This window comes from Corythoichthys intestinalis, chromosome 7, assembly GCF_030265065.1.
Source record: "Corythoichthys intestinalis isolate RoL2023-P3 chromosome 7, ASM3026506v1, whole genome shotgun sequence".
NCBI lineage: Eukaryota > Metazoa > Chordata > Actinopteri > Syngnathiformes > Syngnathidae > Corythoichthys > Corythoichthys intestinalis.
Genome location: NC_080401.1, coordinates 13,286,207 through 13,306,291, shown reverse-complemented (window position 1 = coordinate 13,306,291; position 20,085 = coordinate 13,286,207). Strand labels below are relative to the sequence as shown.

The 20,085-nt window shown below is 39.6% G+C and overlaps 1 protein-coding gene across 3 annotated transcripts; it reads right to left on the bottom strand.

Moving 5' to 3' along the window:
• Positions 1–485: 485 nt before the first annotated feature.
• atcaya (ATCAY kinesin light chain interacting caytaxin a) lies at positions 486–18,357 on the bottom strand. Of its 3 annotated transcripts, none has more exons than XM_057842286.1 (13): positions 18,218–18,357; positions 16,358–16,456; positions 7,703–7,758; positions 7,363–7,611; positions 6,422–6,595; positions 6,221–6,323; positions 6,001–6,132; positions 5,828–5,914; positions 4,400–4,498; positions 4,218–4,253; positions 4,093–4,140; positions 3,951–4,009; positions 486–2,306 (listed from the first exon to the last, which is right to left on the bottom strand). In XM_057842286.1, exons 2-12 carry the CDS (start codon positions 16,432–16,434, stop codon positions 3,976–3,978), a joined length of 1,095 nt encoding a protein of 364 aa, XP_057698269.1. In that variant the 5' UTR covers positions 16,435–16,456; positions 18,218–18,357; the 3' UTR covers positions 486–2,306; positions 3,951–3,975. The 3 variants fall into 3 exon arrangements, with proteins under 3 accessions (XP_057698269.1, XP_057698267.1, XP_057698270.1); XM_057842284.1 differs by lacking the exon at positions 18,218–18,357 and adding an exon at positions 17,534–18,140 and having other exon boundaries at positions 16,358–16,458; XM_057842287.1 differs by lacking the exon at positions 18,218–18,357 and adding an exon at positions 14,291–14,587 and having other exon boundaries at positions 16,358–16,458.
• Positions 18,358–20,085: the final 1,728 nt, after the last annotated feature.

Here is a 20,085-nt window from a genome sequence, read left to right as displayed (position 1 = left end):
TTTATCCATGATTTCGACAGATAAATGTCAAAATAGAAGGGGAAGAGTATGGTCCAAACAATAGAATTAAAAATGTTTTCCCATTGTAACATAAACCACAACTTTGAATGGAATTCGGTTTCCTCCATTAGGATGTTTCTATTTGTGTCTGTGAGAATTCTGTCACAGTGATAAAGGTTAGGGGGTCAGCTGTTGTCTCCCTTAAAAGTCCCCTTGTGAGGAAGGGTGTGCTTCATGTCTCATGTCATAATGTGATGTCGCGAGACTGACTCTTATCTAAGAAGTTGTACGGTTCTCGTGGGGCGAAATATGAGCAGCAGAGTGCAAGTCACTGCTGAGGTGGAACGGGGAGCCATTCATTTACTGGGGAGAACAATAAGAGTAAATGGTAGTTTTTCCTCCAGAACAGTTATTTCAGACTAAATGAAATTTCAGGCACTCTCATGCCGTGAATGAAAATGAAGCAACTAGTACAAGCAAATACGAAATGGATTTTAGGCATGGACTATTTATTAGCTCTATTCCCATGGCAGATGTAATCATCAAACTATATGAACAACAAAACCAACACATTTCATAAAAATCAAAATAGCAAAAATAACCAGAGTCAGTCTATATTGTGCTTTTATGGTCAAAAGGAAAATCATTCTCAATCATCCACCCCCAAAAAATGAAAATCATTTTAGAAAGTTCATGTTTGTCCATACAGCATTGAAATATCATAGCACATAGTTCAGCTACATACAATATTATGAGTCTAATTGTCATATTTATTATATGAATGTGTATATATATACGTATTTATAATTATTGAAATAAATTTTTCCCAATGACATCAAAATTAGGCACTCAGCAAAACAAAAACAAAATATTGTTTGGAACATCAGGCCTGATAAAACATTTCAAAGAATCAAGATAGACAGTGAAGTCCCTAAATATGAGACAATTACAGAATTTGATCTCTTGCAAAAATTGTCAATTTGATAGCCCGTCCTCTTATACAAAAGTGCCCACTGACAAAACAAAATATATTTTCGGAAACAATCACTATAACTCTATGTTTAAAACTAACACAATGATGATGATTTATTAGAAAAATAATAATTGATGTCATCCTGCTACTGTAAGTGTTGCACTAATGGAAGACAGGAAAGAGCAGAAAGGGGGAAAATACTCTCCATAAAATTAGATATTTCAGAAAACTGGCACCAAAAAAGTTTGTCAGACAAGCAAAACAATTAAAGTTTTGTCTTTAACTGAAAAAATGTGATTATAATGAACAAGTTGACATTAAAATACTAAGAGATTTTTTTGTGTTTGTTCTTCCCAGAATGTTCTTCATTGGAGAACTTTTAGTTTCCATTTATAAAAACAAAATGTGAGTAAAAATCTGAATGTGCTTTTAAGACGTGCAAAATGTGAAATCCAACAGACAAAAAAAAGCAAAACTAAGTGAAAATAGCATATTTTAGATTGAATACATTTGTAGGATCATAAACATGCTATGCAGAAGTAGGAACACATTGATTCATTCATATTTTGATATGAGCAGCATTAATACAGTACAATGTAATCATAAACCCATCTGTTGATGTGTTTAATTTATAATGACACCACAAAAGTGCACAGATGGGCTTATAACAGCTGTGTTTATAACCTCCTCCAAGGAGCCTGCATTTTGTTTCTACTGATCTTTGTTTGCATTTTTGGAGGGTTCCTGGATGATTAACTTGAGTGTTGTTCTGTTGTGTTATTTCTTAGCTCTAGGCCAAAAAAGGGGTTAAATACAGTACAGTACATAATTTAATAAGAGCATCTGCATGGGCTAATAGTTCCACGTTTCACACGCGAGCAGACAGAGGCACATGATAAGGTGTCTAAGAACAGATGGAGGTCAGAGAAAATGGCCTTGCCAGTGCATATTAACATGATCAATTCTCAGGTCAGTACAGCAAAAATAGAAAGCTCATAAGGGTTTTAGGATGTACAGTATGGAGCAAAACAAATACATTATATTGCAGTATTTACATCCAATGATCTTTTGCTTGTATCTCACTTGATCAACTTGTACATCTTTGCTCAGTTTTCCAGTGACTCGTGTACGGCAAACGTTCCAACATTAAAGTGCAATTTTTTCCCCCGAAATTCTCAAATGTTACATTTGTGAATGAATCCCTTTCGATAAAGGGGTGAAAAGGATGGGATGTTGTATTTGCCACTGTACTGTGGTCAAAAAAAATGATACGCACATGTGGACACGTTGGATCTTGGAGCTTAGATGAACAGTCATACTTCCATGTGGCACACTGTGGGAAGAGTGAGTGATTGACTGCTGGTTTTTATTTGAACATACGTATTAACACTAGGGGTGCAACGGTTCAGTTAGCCCACGGTTCGGTTTGAACCTCGGTTTTGGGATCACGGTTTTGGTTCGGTTTCGGTTTGCGTTTTTTGTTTTTTTTTAAACTGCCTTTATTTTGCTTTTAAAAAAATGAAATAAACACTTAAAAACATTTTCGACTGTTAAAATGCCTCTTAGCTCTTTGGCTAGTGTAGTGACTGACTACTGAAATACACACACAGTAGTAAAAAAGTTACTTGGCAAAGTAACTGGTGACCAAAATCCGAACGGATGAAAAAAAAACGTAATGCACGAAAAACGTGCAGATTTTGAACGTAACGTACGGCGTACACATTTAAAAATGAGTGCTCATTTGTACAAATTACGACGAGACCGTACAATTTGGCAGGTATGAATTATAGTGGACCGTCACAGTTAGGTAGTAGCACTCTGTAGCACGGGACGTCCAACTTCCAACTATCAGTGGTCAGGGCTAAACTATGTGCTTTAGCGAAATCATCTTCGATGGCTTTGCGTGCCATTTCATAAATGTTGGGGATTACGTAGGTGGAGAAATATGTCCGCGAGGGAACAATGTAACGCGGGTCAAGCGTTGCAAATAAATTAACGAAGCCCGCCGTGTGTTTTTACTGGTGTCATCTTCGGGGTTGACCTACCCTGAGAAAGTGATATCTGTGGGTGATGCCGGCTGAAGTGCCGGAGTCATGTTATAAAAGTGTTGCCATTAGCATGGGGAACAAGCGCTGAGCAATGCTTGCAATTTTTTTTTCTTCAATATTTTCTCTCCATCCGCATTGTAGTCCATGGGGAAACCAAAATGTTGCCACACCGTAGATTTGAAAGAAGCCGGTGCTTCCTCAAAATTCGGTCTCTCCACTCGCCATAGCTATTTGTTTTCTTTCTTGTTTCACTTTCATTTTGCTCGTAAGTGAGAGAGGGCGTTACTCGGCTTCTATTACACAGGTGCTTGACAGCGATCCGACATTTACTTGTGGGGCGGGAATTTCTCCACAGTGGTGCTTCACGTCACACACAGGCACACAGTGCTCGATCAATTCATTCCACAAGCGTTCAGAATACATTAATTGCAAAACCGAAAAGGCGCGGTTCATAAAGGCGTATTGAACCGTACAGGGCGAACCGTACGGTTCGGCTTTGAACCGCAAACCGTTGCACCGCTAATTAACACATAAAGAGAAAACAATTGTAATAGACATTACACAATCTAATGCGTGTCACAATACAAATTATGCTTGAGGATAGTTATGCCTTAATTTGTTTTGGGGTTTTGGAATACTGTAGAACCTCATTGCATTTTACCAAGTATTAGGTTGTTCATGTGATCAATATAATTGACATATCAGCAACAGCTAGGACAACCATAACAGTCAACATATTGTTCAATTAATACCGCTCTGACCTTTTTTCGTAATTAAAATGGAGCTTTAATATCCTTTTATAAAAAAGGTTTTAGATAATGTTACCCACGAATTTATGCAAAGCAGGAGGATCTTCTGTGTCCACTACAAAGCATGGGATAACTTTGATGTTAATAAAAGCAAAATTATATAACAAAAGATCATATTACCTTAAGTAAGAAGGTTTTTCACATTTTATAATCCTTGTTCTACAATCATTGACTTTGGCCTGGAAAGAGAGAAAAATACACTTATAAGATGGTTAAAAGTTCCAAGCATGGCAGTCAGTAGTGAAACACTTTGGACCAATACCTCTCTGACTGAGGGACGGACTGTTGCTGTCTCTGCTCTTGCTCCATTCTACACACATAGAATATGATCTGAAGTATGTGTGAGTAAATAATGTGAGAAACAAATGTATATGACTAAAAACTCACCTTTCCCGTCGGGCTTTAATTCTCTCCTCGTCAAACCTGCAATGAATACAAGTGTTTCATACTCTCTATTAATCCTATCAAGACATTTTTCAAAAAGAACAAACAAACAAACTACAGTATACTGTATACTGTAGGCAAATTAGGAGTCAGGACTATGCCACTCTGTGGTGAGAAGAACTTACTGCACAACACATTCCGGGACATGTACATGCTCCATGGGTACCATTTGGGCAAGTTCATCCAGGCTGTGAACATACTGGATCTTATTCATGAACTTCACACTGCAAACACCAACAAAGGAAGAACACAGTCAATATAAGTGCAGTACAATATGACGATATACAGTATATTGCCAAATCGATATAAAACGTTCTATCAACATTTTACACGTCTATCGTTATCATCACCACAAACAGACCGGTTCCTGCAATGCATATTTTAGCCAGCAGATGCCGCCGAATTTGCGCTGACTAGCTACATTGATGGGATTCCATATGTCATAGTGTCACCAATCTGCCTCAAGATGTCCCTGTTTCCATTCAATATTTCATATAATTCAGCATGGAACCCAGTATTATGTGAATTAAGTGTAAGTGTGAATTTGTTGACAGTTGACATCCTATTCTATGTTGCCTGATCGCTAATCCTGGCACCAATCTCTCTACTTGAGTGTGTCTCATTGCACCCAGTACTGCATGAATCCATTCAGACTTGGCCCTGGCACCTCCCCAGCCAATCGGAGGGGGTGGGGGTGGGGGGCCGCCTGACCATCCCTCCTCCCGCAGCTCCGGCAAACGGGCGGTGGTCCCTCAGACCATCAGCGCCCCCATTAACCGGCCCTCAGGGAAGGGATTAGGGGACGCGCCACGGCCCCCCCCCACGCACACCCCTCCTACCGTCTGTCCACCCGGCCCACCAGCCACAGCTACAACCCCCCCCAAACCGATACGGCACACCGTTGGACCCCAATGGCCCACTAGGCCCGGGTCAGGACAGGATCGCCACCATTTTGGAGGCGACAGCACGACGACCCACCGGAACTCAGCCGGCTACCCGCGCCAGGGCTCAAGGAGGATGCCCGAGTAGAAAAGAGAAATGAAAGCGGGAGCAGGAAAATGGCGAGAAATCGCTGCGGGGCGGCACAGGACCGAAACCCTAAACCTGCCCTATTACTGTGGCTGCTAGGTTGCCAACTGGCAACCATTATCCAGCATGTGATGGAATTGTGCAGGACTGGGGAGGGTTGTGCATTGCATGCATTAAAATATGAGGGCCCGGCTGAGGGCAGTGGGACCGCCGCATAGAAGTTCTTCCCAGCCGCACATCCCACCACCTCTCAATGTAGCTCCCCCGTGGAGTATCATATATGTGGTGCATTATAAGAGGTGCGGGAATGGCAGGGCTGGTGGCAGGGAGGTAACTGTCACGTCACCCCCCCCCCCCCCCCCCCCCATTCTTCATTTTACATGCAAGTTTTCGAAGGTGTGTTTAATTGTTACTGTATTTGCCAGAGAAATTCAAGCTACATCTTGGGGAACAACCCCAATTTCAAACAGAAAGGCCACATCTGAGATTTAAATGGAAAACCTTGGCTTACTTGTCAGTCTTACCTGATAAAGGGCCTGGAGATAGCCAGTACAGTGCGAATGAACCAGGTAGGATGAGCAATGACCAGAGATTTCAAGTTCTTCCTCAACCTGGTATCAAAACATTGAGAGCAATTAAAAAAAAACTTGAACATGTGCAAGTTTGTTGATGAAACAGCTTCCTTCCCAGGTCCCACCTTCTGTCAATCATCTGGTAGCATTTCTTTAGCCAGCTAATTCCAGGCATTTTACTCCTGGGTGTAGCTCCATTCATGTAGATGATCAGGTAATCTTCAGCCACAAGCATCTCAAGACTACTCACCACATACCTGGAAGAGGAGAAAATGTGATATCTTTACATGCTCCATATCAACTCTTACAATACAATACTTTAGAGCTTGGCAAGAGTGAGCTCACAGGAAGAGGTTTTCCATAATGTAGTGGTATTCTGGAATACTACTGTCAGGCAGGTAGCATGCAGAGAATACAATGATGGCATTCAGGCCCTCCCCAAAATAACCTGAGGAGAGTATTTGGATAATATTCGATACAGGGATTTGCAAAGAAGAAATAGATTTTGAAAATTAGAGTCAAAGTAAATGATTCACTAAACACTACCTCCATGGGTGATGACTCTTTGATAGGGCCGGATGATCTGCATGTCAATCCTGTGTTCTTGTTCTCCAATGATCACCGTCCTCCAGAGACGTCCATTGTTGGCATTTCCCTCTTCCTCCAAGTCTCCCGAACCACCAGTTGGACCTGCTTTGGCTGAGGCCACTGGAGTGTCATCTGGATCGACACAACGATGTGTACTGCTGATTATTGCGGACGTATAAAAGGCTCCATCCAAAGATAAAAAAAAAACATTATAGTTGCTGTTCAAAATAACGTATACACCTGTTTAATGTGATGAAATCAAGTAAAGCAGGGGTGGCAAACTCATCTTTGTTGCGGGTACATTGTACTTACGGTTTCCTTCAGAGATAATTCAGCAACTATTTTGATAATTAACAAATTGTTTAGAGACGTGGTTGATCTAAAAATTGTTGAAATCGTCTTTCTGAGCCTCTCACTATCAAAAAATCTTTTATATATTTATAACTTTTGGAATTCTAATCAAAAAAGGAAAAACTGATTAATAACTCATTAATTAATAAAAACTATTGATAAAAAGGCAAAAAAGGGAAATATTCTCATTTTAATTAAGTTTAAAAAAAATTCATTCTTAATTTAAAAGAAATTAAGTAAATCTCTTCTACTTAATATTTAAAGCTGCATTTAAAAAAATATATTTTACATTAAAAAAAAAAAAAATTCTGTATTGCTCAATCTTTCATCGAGGAAAACAGACATTTTATTCAAAATTTATACTAGCAAAAAACATGAAGTCAATGCACATAATTTACTTTTGCGGACCACACACACAGATGCGGCGGGACAGATCTGGTCCTTGAGCCTCATGTTTAACCACAGTGTAGTAGAGGAAAGGCGAGGCAGATGCCAACCAATGAGTCTCTGTGCTGCATTTAGTTACAATGTCAACAATAATTTTCTACCTTCCCACTCCAGGTCGTTGCCATTAGTGATGAACTCCAGCGAATCAGTCTCATCTGGTGTATCGATGTCGTCCACATTGATGTCCAAGTCATCGGGTGTGTCCAGCAAGTCATCTGACAGCAGAGATCCCTCGCTTTTATCCAAGGACAGGTTCATCTCCGGGGCAACCAATGTACGACGTGTTCGACGCGAGGAAGACACTGCAGCGCCTCCTCCAGGTGGGCTCACATTTAGGGAATTGGGAGGTGCTATGGAGTGAAAAGCGGAAACAATAATCAGCAGGAATAACACACAACCAATTTATATACGTAAATGATCACTCAATAGGTATTGACTTACATCTGTTGTCTGTGAGGCCACAAGAGGAGTCCATGTCCCCGTACTCAGGTAGAAGTCTGATTTAAAAAAAGAAAAGAACAACATGTTTGATTTGTGTAAAACCCAAACCAACAATAACACATATGTACATACAGTGGGGCAAATAAGTATTTAGTCAACCACCAATTGTGCAAGTTCTCCTACTTGAAAAGCTTAGAGAGGCCTGTAATTGTCAACATGGGTAAACCTCAACCATGAGAGACAGAATGTGGAAAGAAAAAAAAAAAACAGAAAATCACATTGTTTGACTTTTAAAGAATTTATTTCCAAATTAGAGTGGAAAATAAGTATTTGGTCACCTACAAACAAGCAAGATTTCTGGCTGTCGAAGAGGTCTAACTTTTTCTAACGAGGTCGAGCGAGGCTCCACTCATTACCTGTATTAATGGCACCTGTTTTAACTCATTATCGGTATAAAAGACTGATAATCTCCCTCGATCTGAGGCTCCATGCAATATCTCACCCCGTGGCATCAAAATGATAACAAAAACGGTGAGCAAAAATCCCAGAACCACACGGGGGGACCTATTGAATGACCTACAGAGAGCTGGGACGACAGTCACAAATACTACTATCAGTAACACAATGTGCCGCCAGGGACTCAAATGCTGCACTGCCAGATGTGTCCCCCTGCTGTAGAAAGTACTCGTCCAGGCCCGTTTGCGGTTCGCTAGAGAGCATTTGGATGATCCAGAAGAGGACTGGGAGAATGGGTTATGGTCAGATGAAACCAAAATAGAACTTTTTGGTAGAAACACAGGTTTTTGTGTTTGGAGGAGAAAGAATACTGAATTGCATCCGAAGAACACCATACCCACTGTGAAGCATGGGGGTGGAAACATCATGCTTTGGGGCTGTTTTTTCTGCAAAGTGACCAGTGCGTCTGTGTAAAGGAAAGAATGAATGGGGCCATGAAACGAGAGATTCTGAGTGAAAATCTCCTTCCATCAGCAAGGGCATTGAAGATGAGACGTGGCTGGGTCTTTCAGCATGACAATGATCCCAAACACACAGCCAGGGCAACAAAGGAGTGGCTTCATAAGAAGCATTTCAAGGTCCTGGATAAGCCTGTTGCAATATGCAATAATTCCATTTATCGCACGATAAATAAAAATGAAGGCGGTAATTTTTCCGCTGTGATTTATCGCCTTGCGGGCACATGCATGCGCGCGTGCGGCAGACATGCTGTTAAAAGTTTGAATTCCTTGTTACCAACTGCGCAAAATGCATCTTCGTTCCAGGTCCGGCAAAAAATAGCGTTCCCATTATATCCTATTGTTCAACGTATACCGGCCGCGCCAGTGCTCCGGATTGACTGTGGACCATCTCCGGCGTGCCAGTGTTGTTGATGTGTGGGCGCTCCCGTCAGGGGTGACATTTCACGCGGGGCGGCTATTTTTCGGCACAACACCGGATAATTACAACCAAGTCCGCCAAAACATTGTTACCGATTTGGCTGCTACGAACAACCTCGCTTTGACAACGGACAGCTGAATGGACATGAACATTGAGTGGCAAATTAAAAGCGCTGTGCTTCAAACTCGTCCTGTTTATGAAAGTTGATTGTCATATGCTGGTGTTGTGCAGTAATGAGTAGACGTGACTTCTGTGGACTTCTGTGCGCGCACACACTAGATATCATGAAATATCAAACTAGATGTGCAATGTCCCATGCCATTGGCTACATGAGCCCAGAGCGATTATAGGACACGTAGTCATAAACCGTAATTATAAACCGTTAAGAAGTTAAGTTAAGAAGGCCAAATCAGTCCATACCAGTCACTATAGATAATGCTGCAAATATTGTTAATTCAGTACATGACACAGATGGATTCGGACCACAAATAGGATGTCTTGCTCATGTAGTAAACTTCGCTGCTAAGAGAGCTGTAGCAATCAACAGTGTGCCCCGCCTCACTTTACAAACAGTAAAGATTGTTCTCAGCACTTTTATACAAAATTTCTTCAGATCAGTAAGAAGCACATAAATATTATGCACTAAAATGCATGTTTATATGATGGCAATTTAATTTTTGCTCGTTAGGAAAAATAAAAAATAAAAAAAAGAATAAAAAAATACATTTTTTTTTTGTCCCAGAGCATTAAATGTATTGAATCGGATCGAAAACTGTGTCCCCTGTATCGAAAATCATACCGAACCGTGACTTAACTGTATCGTTGCATCCCTATGGAACACCATTGCAGAAGCTATGAGGGGAAAAGTTTTCATTTGCTTAAATGCTTAAGTTATTAAGTGCAATTTTATTATTTTTTTGTTGAAAAACACATTTTATTTATTCTGTGTTTCTGTGCGGTATTAATATTGTTGACTTTTACTTAAGAGGCATGGTCTATTGTTTTTAGTTGTGATTCCTTATAGTATTAAAGTATTTTTGAATTTAAGAGTAAATATTTATCGCGTTTAAATGGGTGTACTTGATCTAATAATATATACTGTATTCTCATTGTGTTATTGTAAATTGGTTTTTTTAAAAATTAGGGGGGGGCCACAATAATATCGCATATCGCAATGATTTATGAGATAAATTATCACACACTAAAATCTGTTATCGCAACAGGCCTAGTCCTGGAGTGGCCTAGCCAGTCTCCAGATCTCAACCCCATAGAAAATCTGTGGAGGGAGTTGAAAGTCCGTGTTGTCCAACGACAGCCCCAAAACATCACTGCTCTAGAGGAGATCTGCATGGAGGAATGGGCCAAAATACCAGCAACAGTGTGTGAAAAGCTTGTGAAGAGTTACAGAAAACGTTTGGCCTCCGTTATTGCCAACAAAGGGTACATAACAAAGTATTGAAATGAACTTTTGGTATTGACCATATACTTATTTTCCACCATGATTTGCAAATAAATTCTTTAAAAATCAAACAATGTGATTTTCTGTTTTTTTTTTCCCCCACATTCTGTCTCTCGTGGTTGAGGTTGACCCATGTTGACAATTACAGGCCTCTCTGATATTTTCAAGTGGGAGAACTTGCACAATTAGTGGTTAACTAACTACTTATTTGCCTCACTGTATTTACTGAACAATTGGATGACAATAAACATTGCTGTAACAAATCAATGGCATTCAGTCTTAAGGAAAGTGTTGAATACATTATGGTAAGTTGTTTGGATCAATTTAATACATTCCTTCTTAGGCCATCCTTAAACCCTTCATAAAGCATGATTAAGTACTGTAGCGTTATGTTATACTGATAATGTACAGCAATGAAAACCTCGTCAGAGGTAATGAATGCCACTGCAACGATATCGTCAATCAAAACTGAGCATTAATATTGATGTAAGGGCAAAATCTTCAATTACTCTTGGAGTATTGTAGTTCTGTCGTGGTCTAGTGATTGTGTGTTTATTATATACCCAGGGTCCTCAATTAGCGGACCGCGGTCCATGACCGGACCAAGGCACGATTCTCTGCGGACTCAGAGCAAACGGGACTTTTAAAAAACAACAACCTTTTTTTAAACATATTTTATTGTATACAGGATGACCCCAAAAAAAGTTTACACTGCCATAATACAACTTAAATGCCATGTTTATTCATCTTAGAATTAGAATTTAATCACAAATTATACATTATTGTAAAGAACATGTACAGTACACTCTATTTTTCAATGTGTCCTCCCTTAAGTGTCACAACAGCCTCCAGGCGCCTGCGGAACGCTTGACAGGTCTTTTTTATGTAGGATGCTGTCATCTTTTCCCAAGATCTAACAATGGACCTCTCCACAGAAGTTTGTGGCTTCTTACAGGCACTGTCCTCCACAGTTGCCCATATGCTATAATCCAGGGGATTGAGATCTGGATTCTGGGGTGGCCACATATCACCTTGTCAATCAACTTTTTGGTCCGCACAGATCGGCACTTCCAGAACCAAGTTTTCGTGAGGCTGTTCCAGTATCTTTCAGCTTCTTTTTAACTTTGTAGACTGCACATCTGGATATTCTCAGATTTGCTGCAATCTCAGTAGGTGTCAGACCGGCACGCAGCAATTCAGGTACAGCTAAAATTTTCTTCATTTTCAGCAGAAGCACAGGAATTGTAGAGACGAGACATTACCAGCTGCATTGAGTGACCTTAATGAATCACTTAAGCATGATAACCTATTTAGATATGTTTCAATGGCTTTTAAACAAGCAGTCAACTGAGTGTAAACTTTTTTTTGGGGTCGCCCTGTATATCGCCGATCTACCGCTATGCGCTACTATTCTATCGCTAAATTCTGTTTCATTTTTAGTCAAATATCTTCCATGTTCCCACTTCTGTTGTCATCTCTATGACAACGATGAGCTGATTGGCTGAGAGAGCCTGCATGGATGCGCTGATTGGCTGAGAGATCGTGAATTTATGCGCTGATCGGCTGAGAGAGCCTGCATGCTTCTAGATAGAATGGATGGACCGCAGCAGTGTGAAACTTTGCTGTCTGTTTGTTTACATGCCACCAGTAGAAGACCGAATCTAACAAAATGGCATGCTCAAGTTTGACCAGGAGAAGAACAGTGGACAACCAAAATCACCGTTTCATTGAGACACTAACATGTGCGTCGATTTTATCAACTGCAAGTATCAAACCTATGTGCTTAATATGCTTAAAGACAGTTGCTCTGAAAAGTGAAAATGTGGACGCCATTATTTTAAAGAGCACAGCTCTTTTAAAGCTAAGTTTCCTCCTAAATCAGAATTAAAAAAAAAATTTAAAAAAATAAAATAAAATAAAAATTTCCCCTTTCGGTTAGTGATGTACGGTATGAGACTGCTCATTCCGCTGGACCCAAAGGTTCATATATTTCTATGTATACAGCATTGGATTCTGATTTTTGGGGAGCGCTGTGTGGGACTAATTGCTGCTGCTGAACTGCGGAGACAGGATGCTAATATACAGTATATTTTAGGACCGACGAGGTACTGTTTGTGTGTTTAAGTATGATTTTTTGTGTTTGCATGTATGGATTTGATTTGTATTTTCTGTTTTGGGGGGTATTGTTCTTTTATACATTGTCACATAGTTCGCAAGTTTGATTCCACTGCTTAGAAATGGATGCTCAACTTAACACGTGACTGGAAAACAATAAAAAACAAATTTAAAAAATAAAAATAAAAAGAATTTAGAAGGCAAGAAATTAACAAGTTGAAGCAGTCATATCAAGAGTCAAATAAGGTTATTGTCAAATGTATGACACAGCAACAAGTTGCAAAGGAGTGCTCACGCAGTGTTGTGGGTGTTGGCCAAAGGCCAAACATAAGAAGTTGTCTCTGATGGAGAAATAATAAAAGAGTGTATGAATGAAGTGATGGCAGCAATGTTTGAAGGAAAAGAAAAGGAGGAAATGACAACAAAAATCAAACAAATCTCACTCTCAGATTCATCAACCACAAGAGTACTGGCTGAAAATGTGAGTAAACAGCTCTGTGACCCCCAAATGCCTTTTCTCTCATTGAGCAGTGTTTTACAGTTAAAGTTACAATCAATAATTATCATGTTTGCACCTTAATGACAGAGCTTGTCATTTATATTCTGTACAAGTGAACATGTACTGTACTACTTAACACATGTTTTCTTTTTCAGCAGTGTCCAGTAGTGTTTTACAGTTACAAAATGCATTGTCAATAGTTATTGTTTGCATCTTAATGACAGATCTTGTCAATTATTTAGTGTGCATGTGTAAAGATGTACTTGCATGTTTTTTTTTTTTGTATTTATATTTTAAGTCAAGAAACTGTTTTGGTATTTTTTTTTTAAATTTAATCAGAAGGTGCATTGTATTTTTGTATGGTCAAAAGAAAACCACCTTCGACCTGCCTTGTACTTGACCGACACTAATAAATGGACCCATGCTTGTATGAAAAAAAAAATTAAAAAATTGTGGACCTTCATCATTCCAATTAATATTATGTCTAATGGACAACATAAAACAATGGTTTTGCCACTAATCCATCTAAACACAGAAAACTGAGAGTACAAAGAAGAGAATGGTAATTAACTTCTCTCTGTGGGACATGAGGACTGCAAGACTGCCAAGTAACATGAGTCAGAGCAGAGGAGGAGGAGGAGGAGAGAAAGAAAAAGGGAAGACAGAAACTCTGGGAGATTGGAGAGAAAAAAACATGGGGTGCAGCCAAAGAATCTTTGTATGTGTTGTCCTTATGGAAGACCAGCTAGTTGCCTTTTCAATACATGTACACATCACCAGCTAAATGTGAGCAGTAACGCTTGGTAAAAGTGATGCAGGGAGTTTTACTGCAGTGTGTTTTTGCAGCTGAGATGGTTTTAGCACATCTCCACGTGTGCTGCATTCCTGCGTATGCGTTATCATCCCTTCTGCAGGGCAATGGCGAGCACCCCCATCTCCCCCGCCCCAACCCGAGCCACAAATAAAAAGCCTCTCCCTCAAGGACCCCTTTGTGTAACTAGCCCTCCTTTTTTCCCTATACAGTACAGGATAACATGGCAATGGAACAGAAGAGGGATAATCTCGTTTATTACAGTCTGGCTACATGTCAACCCAATGAATGCAATTAGACAACGCTTACCTTGCAAAAGTGAGGTTCAATCAGTACTTTCACCATAACACACGCGCCTTTATCCTGCTAAGTATTCTTATTCATCTTCTGTCTTCCATTCATTAGCGTCATACATAGCATCTCTCCAAGGCCACTTTAATAGAGCATCTTCCTCATCTTATTCCTTGTTCTCTCTTTCTCCTTCATTTAAACCTGACACCGTTCCACCTATGGCGATGTTTTGTTTTGGATCGGTGACTGCTGCTGCATCATGTGACCATCTCCAGACCATTCACAAAGAGAGTCTCGCACCTGCTCTCTGCTTCCCTGGGTGAGGGAGGGAGGGAGAGAGGGTCCTGTGTCATAATGTTTGTGCTCGTTTACACCCACCAACCTCTGCATCATGAACTCACATTTTGGTATGATCAAAGCATTTGGTATGCACGCAAGAGGGCTGCGGAGTCCACATGTATTATCATGAGTACCATAATTTTCATCATCTTTGTTTATTTTTTAGAGAAATACATGCCTTCACAATTCCCACTTCTAAAATGTATTTAATGTAATAACAACCGCACATTCTGAACTCTTAACTGGTCCCAACCATTTTTTAGGGTATACCGTGGTATGAAAACGTCACAGTTTCAAAACCGCAAAATTTTTACGTCATACTGTCCCTAAATTATTAGCTATTTTTTAATGTCCCAAAAATGCAGGGAGAAATTCCTCGCTTTCAGCTGTAAGGCTCAAGCTTCCCCCACCGGTTGTTGCTCAGTGTCAGTGAGTCAGCTGTGCTACATGATGGCTGGAGGAGGTGAAACTCCTGAACTCTTTCCCCCATCGAAGAAAACGAAATCGCTGGTATGGGAATACTTCGGCTACAGAAAAGTTACAGACGGCCGTGGCTAACTGGAGGAAGACCAACCGACATGTAAAACATGTTTGCAGAGGGTGGCTGCTGAGGAAGCAATACTTCCAATATGATTTCGAATTTATACAAAATTAAAGGTTAGTAAACAGTGTCATGGATGTTCCAACCAGCTACGAGAGTTAACTCCAGCGTGTTTAGTGTGTCTAGTGGTGGTAAAACGTGTTTTTTTTCTTTCTGGCAACTGTCTGTGTTGAGAAAGAGACTGGGTAGATAATGTAAACATGATACACATGTGCTTTTTATGAATTTTTTTTTTTTTTTCTGGATGTAATAATGTTGGGCTCTGGCTGTGGGTTTAGGCTCACCGAAAGGACTGCATTTATTTTAATTTTATTTAGAATATTTAAGTATTTTTTAATTTATTTTAACCTACACATTTTAAAGCTGTAATTGCAATACTGTGATGCCGTGAAACTGTGATATTTTGGCTTAAGGTTATCATACCGTCAGAATCTCATACCGGCACATGTCTACTGTGAATAAAAATAATAAATAAAATTGATAAATTAAACAATTAGTACAATATTAACAGATAAAAAACAAATGCAGTACACCAATACGCCTAATAATCAAGTGTAACTTATTGTATGACAATTAAATCGTTCTTTGATGGAGCGCTTTATAATCCTAGTGCCCCTTACAGTCTGGCTAATACGGGTAGACGAAAAAAAAAAAATTAAGCAATCTTCCAATTTTTTAATCGCATACTTTATCTTTTGACAGTTCATGCCATAAAAAATAAAAATGAGACTGATAATAATAATAATAACTGGATAGCTTAGTGACTGTTAAATCCTGTAATTTGTGTTACATATCACAAGTAGTTAAACCTTCAATGAGGTATGTGCCCTCATTAAACAACGTGTTTATTGTGTTTGTGATTTTCAAATATGAATAACTTCAGTATACCAAACAGAGTGCTCCAATATTTTAGTCACTATCATGAAACACATGAGACAGAAACAAAGAAAACACCTCTAAATTTAAGCCATTCCTTTGAAATGCCGTAGTATGACATTGTTTAAAACTACTGTCACTCTTAAAGCCCAATTAGCCTGGCATAGGTGAAGAGTGAAGGAATATAGCAAACACATCAACACAGTCTAAATCTTGTCAAACAGAGCAAGTCAGATGATTCGTAAAAACACAAATCATCAATATCTCACCTGGGGAAGTCTTCATCTTGCCACTCATCTTTCACTTCCATGTTTTCCATTCGTAAAGTTGCTTCTGTGGTTCCCATCCCTCAGGAAGGAGAACAGGGGGCCTATAAATAAGAGTGGACACATGTTTGAGAGAGAAAAAAAAAAAATTTTTTATATGCAAGAGGAAAACTGACACGTAAAAATCGGCAATGAACGGTTTTATCAGCTCCAGCACAGAAATGTTTGATTTAAATGGAAAAGGAAAACATTTGCCAAATGTAGGTGGATTAAATCCAACCAAAATACACTTTATGGTGACATTCAAGGGTTGAAAGCACTGTTGTTCTATACCCCTGCCCGCTGGAGTACACGTGAGAGGCATGTGATGAAGCCCATTTTGTGGCTCAAGTCAAATATTGGACTAACTTCCTCCCTCTGAGTGAAAATCAAAAGACCATTGTTAAGAATGGCATTGACACTTATTTCTCCTTCACTTCTTCCTAATCCTCAACCTCGGTGTGTAGCAGCATGTTTTACATTTTGCACACAGGTTTTTCCGCTCTCAGTTTTACCCATGTTCTCGGTGTAATGATCAACACAGAGACCTTTTGAGAGACACTCCGTTTGTAAATTGCAAATCCATGGTAGGGTAAATGAAGACTTACTAAATTGCCATGAAGAACATATTACAGTAGCCTATTTGTTTTTCCCTATTCAGTGCAAACCAGTGTAGAGTGTAAAAGTCAACTCTAGTCCATGTGATAACCCAATGTGGGAAAGTCCTATAGAACATGGATTGATCGAAGTATCCAATTGAACTTATGGAAAAAAAAAAAAGTGAGCAAAATAGCAAGAACAACAAAAACCCTCCAAACACTACAACCATAATTGATTATGGCAGTCATTCTCAAGGTGTGTTAAAAGTACCACTAGCGGAAGTCGGGATCTCTTTAGTGGGACACGAAAGAATCGCTGAATTAAATAACAATACAATTTAAAACATAAATATACAGAAACATACATGAACATTTTGAATACGAATACAATCTAGAGCTCCAATTTCTAAAATTCTTGCAAAATATACATATTGATGACAACAAGATGGCCCCGTTGCATTTCTAAGGTGACCCAGAACAACAGTTGGATTTCATATGAGGTCAGCTCAGAATCTGGCATGACGTCAGTGGTTATACTCACATGTGATGTTGGAGACCTCCTTCAAATTCTTACGATGGTCTGTCTGTCCGTGTATGTGTGTACGTCCTTTCTCCTCCTATAACATTGACTCGATCCTCCAAACTGACACAAATTAATTTGTCTTCTCTTGCCCTACTTCACATGCACATACACTCATGCAGACACACAGACAGTGTCCTCAATGTCAGGCGCTAGCCAGCAGCAGGTGCTCGAGGACAGGAGGCACCTCTGTGTGGAACCCCCCTCTCTACCCTCCTCGTCTCCTTTCCTTCGTCTCTGTCCACCTTTGTTAGGAAAAAGACTCGCCTTGAAGATTGAGTCGACAGGCTCCTTCTTACCCCTGATAGCCCAACCAAATTCTGCAGTCAAAGTCCAACGGCTGTAGCATCATGATCTTGTTACTCGTTTCAATACTGGCTCCAAATATTCCTTTTCTTCTGAGGCTGCTTCTATTGAGTACATCCAGATTTTCCCACTGGAGAGGCTTTCTTTTAATCCTGCAGTAACTTGAGCAAAAGAAACACTGATCTCTGTTATAATCCTGCTGCTGTTTTCAGTGGTTCTCGTTGTCGCCAGTGTTCCCTGGCAACAGCATCCCTTTCTCCCCTCCCACCCATCTCTCTTTCACACCCACTGCCCCAACTCTCAAATCCCCTTTGCACACATTCATTATTCAAGATCTTACTTGAAATGCACTCAGCCAATCAGATCAGCTCTAGATGAAATGGAGCTGAGTGCTAAGTATGTGTCTGTCCGTCCGTCCATCCGTCCGTCCGTCCATCCATCCATCCATCCATCCAAACTCACTAGTTTTCTTTGGCTCTTATCCTGGAAACAGGAACATGGGCAAGCTTGAGCCCATTCAAGCTGACTTTGGAACACCCTGGACTGGTCGTGTGGTCGTTAATTCATTCCTAAATATTTCTAGCGCAATACAGCGGTACCTCGACATACGATCGCTTCGACACACGATCTTTTCGAAATTCAACGTAAAATTTGACTCGCCATTAATTTCTACAGCCGACGAAATGCTCGAAATGCGACGATTTACGATAGCGCTGCAATTTCGTTGTTTTCCCGCAAGACGCACACGTGGCGGATTTTTTTGTGAGAGAAATCAACGAGGTTTCCAAGACTGTTAAAGCAGGTGGTGAAAAAAGAAAAAAGGTGAGGCTTACGAATGGAAAAATATGAGCGTGGGGTGCACGTCCGTGAACTGCTTGACAATACACCTCCGACCTCCGTTTGCCAGTCTTTATAAGTAAAGGTGACAACCATCGCCAAAGAGATTGCCAGCCTCGTCAGGTTTTCAGTAATTTATTTCAGAACTTGTGCAACACAACACGCAAAATGTCCGCAACAATAGGACGTTAAAGTGCGTATGACACCAAAAAGCATGTTTATTTCATGTTAGTACTGTCAAATTTATCGCATTAACGGGCGGTAATTCATTTTTTAAATTAATCACGTTAAAATATTTGACGCTTTTAACGCACGCACGGAATGACCCGCTCATGCATTGCCTTAAACAGATTACAATTACACCGTTTTTCGCATATTGAGAGCTAAGAGGAAGAGAAAGGCGAGTGGACACTGGCGTTCATTGGACCGCGCCGTTTATTGACATAAGCTTCGGCAACTCGTTCACAACAAACATAAGTATCATTTAGTGAAAGCACAACAAAAATAATATTGCTATCTCTAAAAAAAAAAATAATGTTCACAAAAAGAAAAGCTGGCATTCCCAATCAAAATAGCTATGCAAAATACACATAAAACTTACTCAAACTTTGGTCAAACTCTATTCAAACACTTCGTTTAGCTCAGTGCTTCTCAATTATTTTCTGTCACGCCCCCCCAAGGAAGAAGAAAAATGTTTCACGCCCCCCCAAACTCTCTGCCGCCACTGTAAATAGTATCATTTGTCTATAAAATTACTATTATAAATACGCATCTGCCTAACATTGTGTCCTTTTTTTTTAATAAAGAAAAAAAGTAACATAGATCAACTTATAATAAAGTATAACTTTATTAACATTGTTTTGTTTGTAACAGAGAAGACTTGACGTGCATCAATTTGCCTGAATTTTTAAAAAAAATTCACATCCAAACTAAAAAATACACTCAAGGTACATTTCTGACCATTTGATACAGAAAAATAAAATGTAATAAAATCAGTAAATAATAACAAATTAAAATTGATTAGAAACATTCACTCATGAGGACAATGTGCCAAAAAATGTGACCGAAAAAACAAATCTGAATAAAAGAGAAAAAAAAAGTGTCCTTGGACAGGAGAGTTTTTATTTTTGCTGCTCACAGTATTTACCTCCTTTGCAATGGTGTGGAGTTATTTTGCAATTAGCATGCTAACAATGCTCACTGGTTTAATGATATAACACTGACAAAGCAGGACGATTGTTGGCAATATTCGGCACGTTTTCACTGAAAAAATCAAGCGGCTTAACAATGAGATTGGGGTCTAATGTCTTTAAGTGGCGTCTTAATTGATTTGGCTTCTGGCTGTCTGCTATAATTATTTTTAGACACAG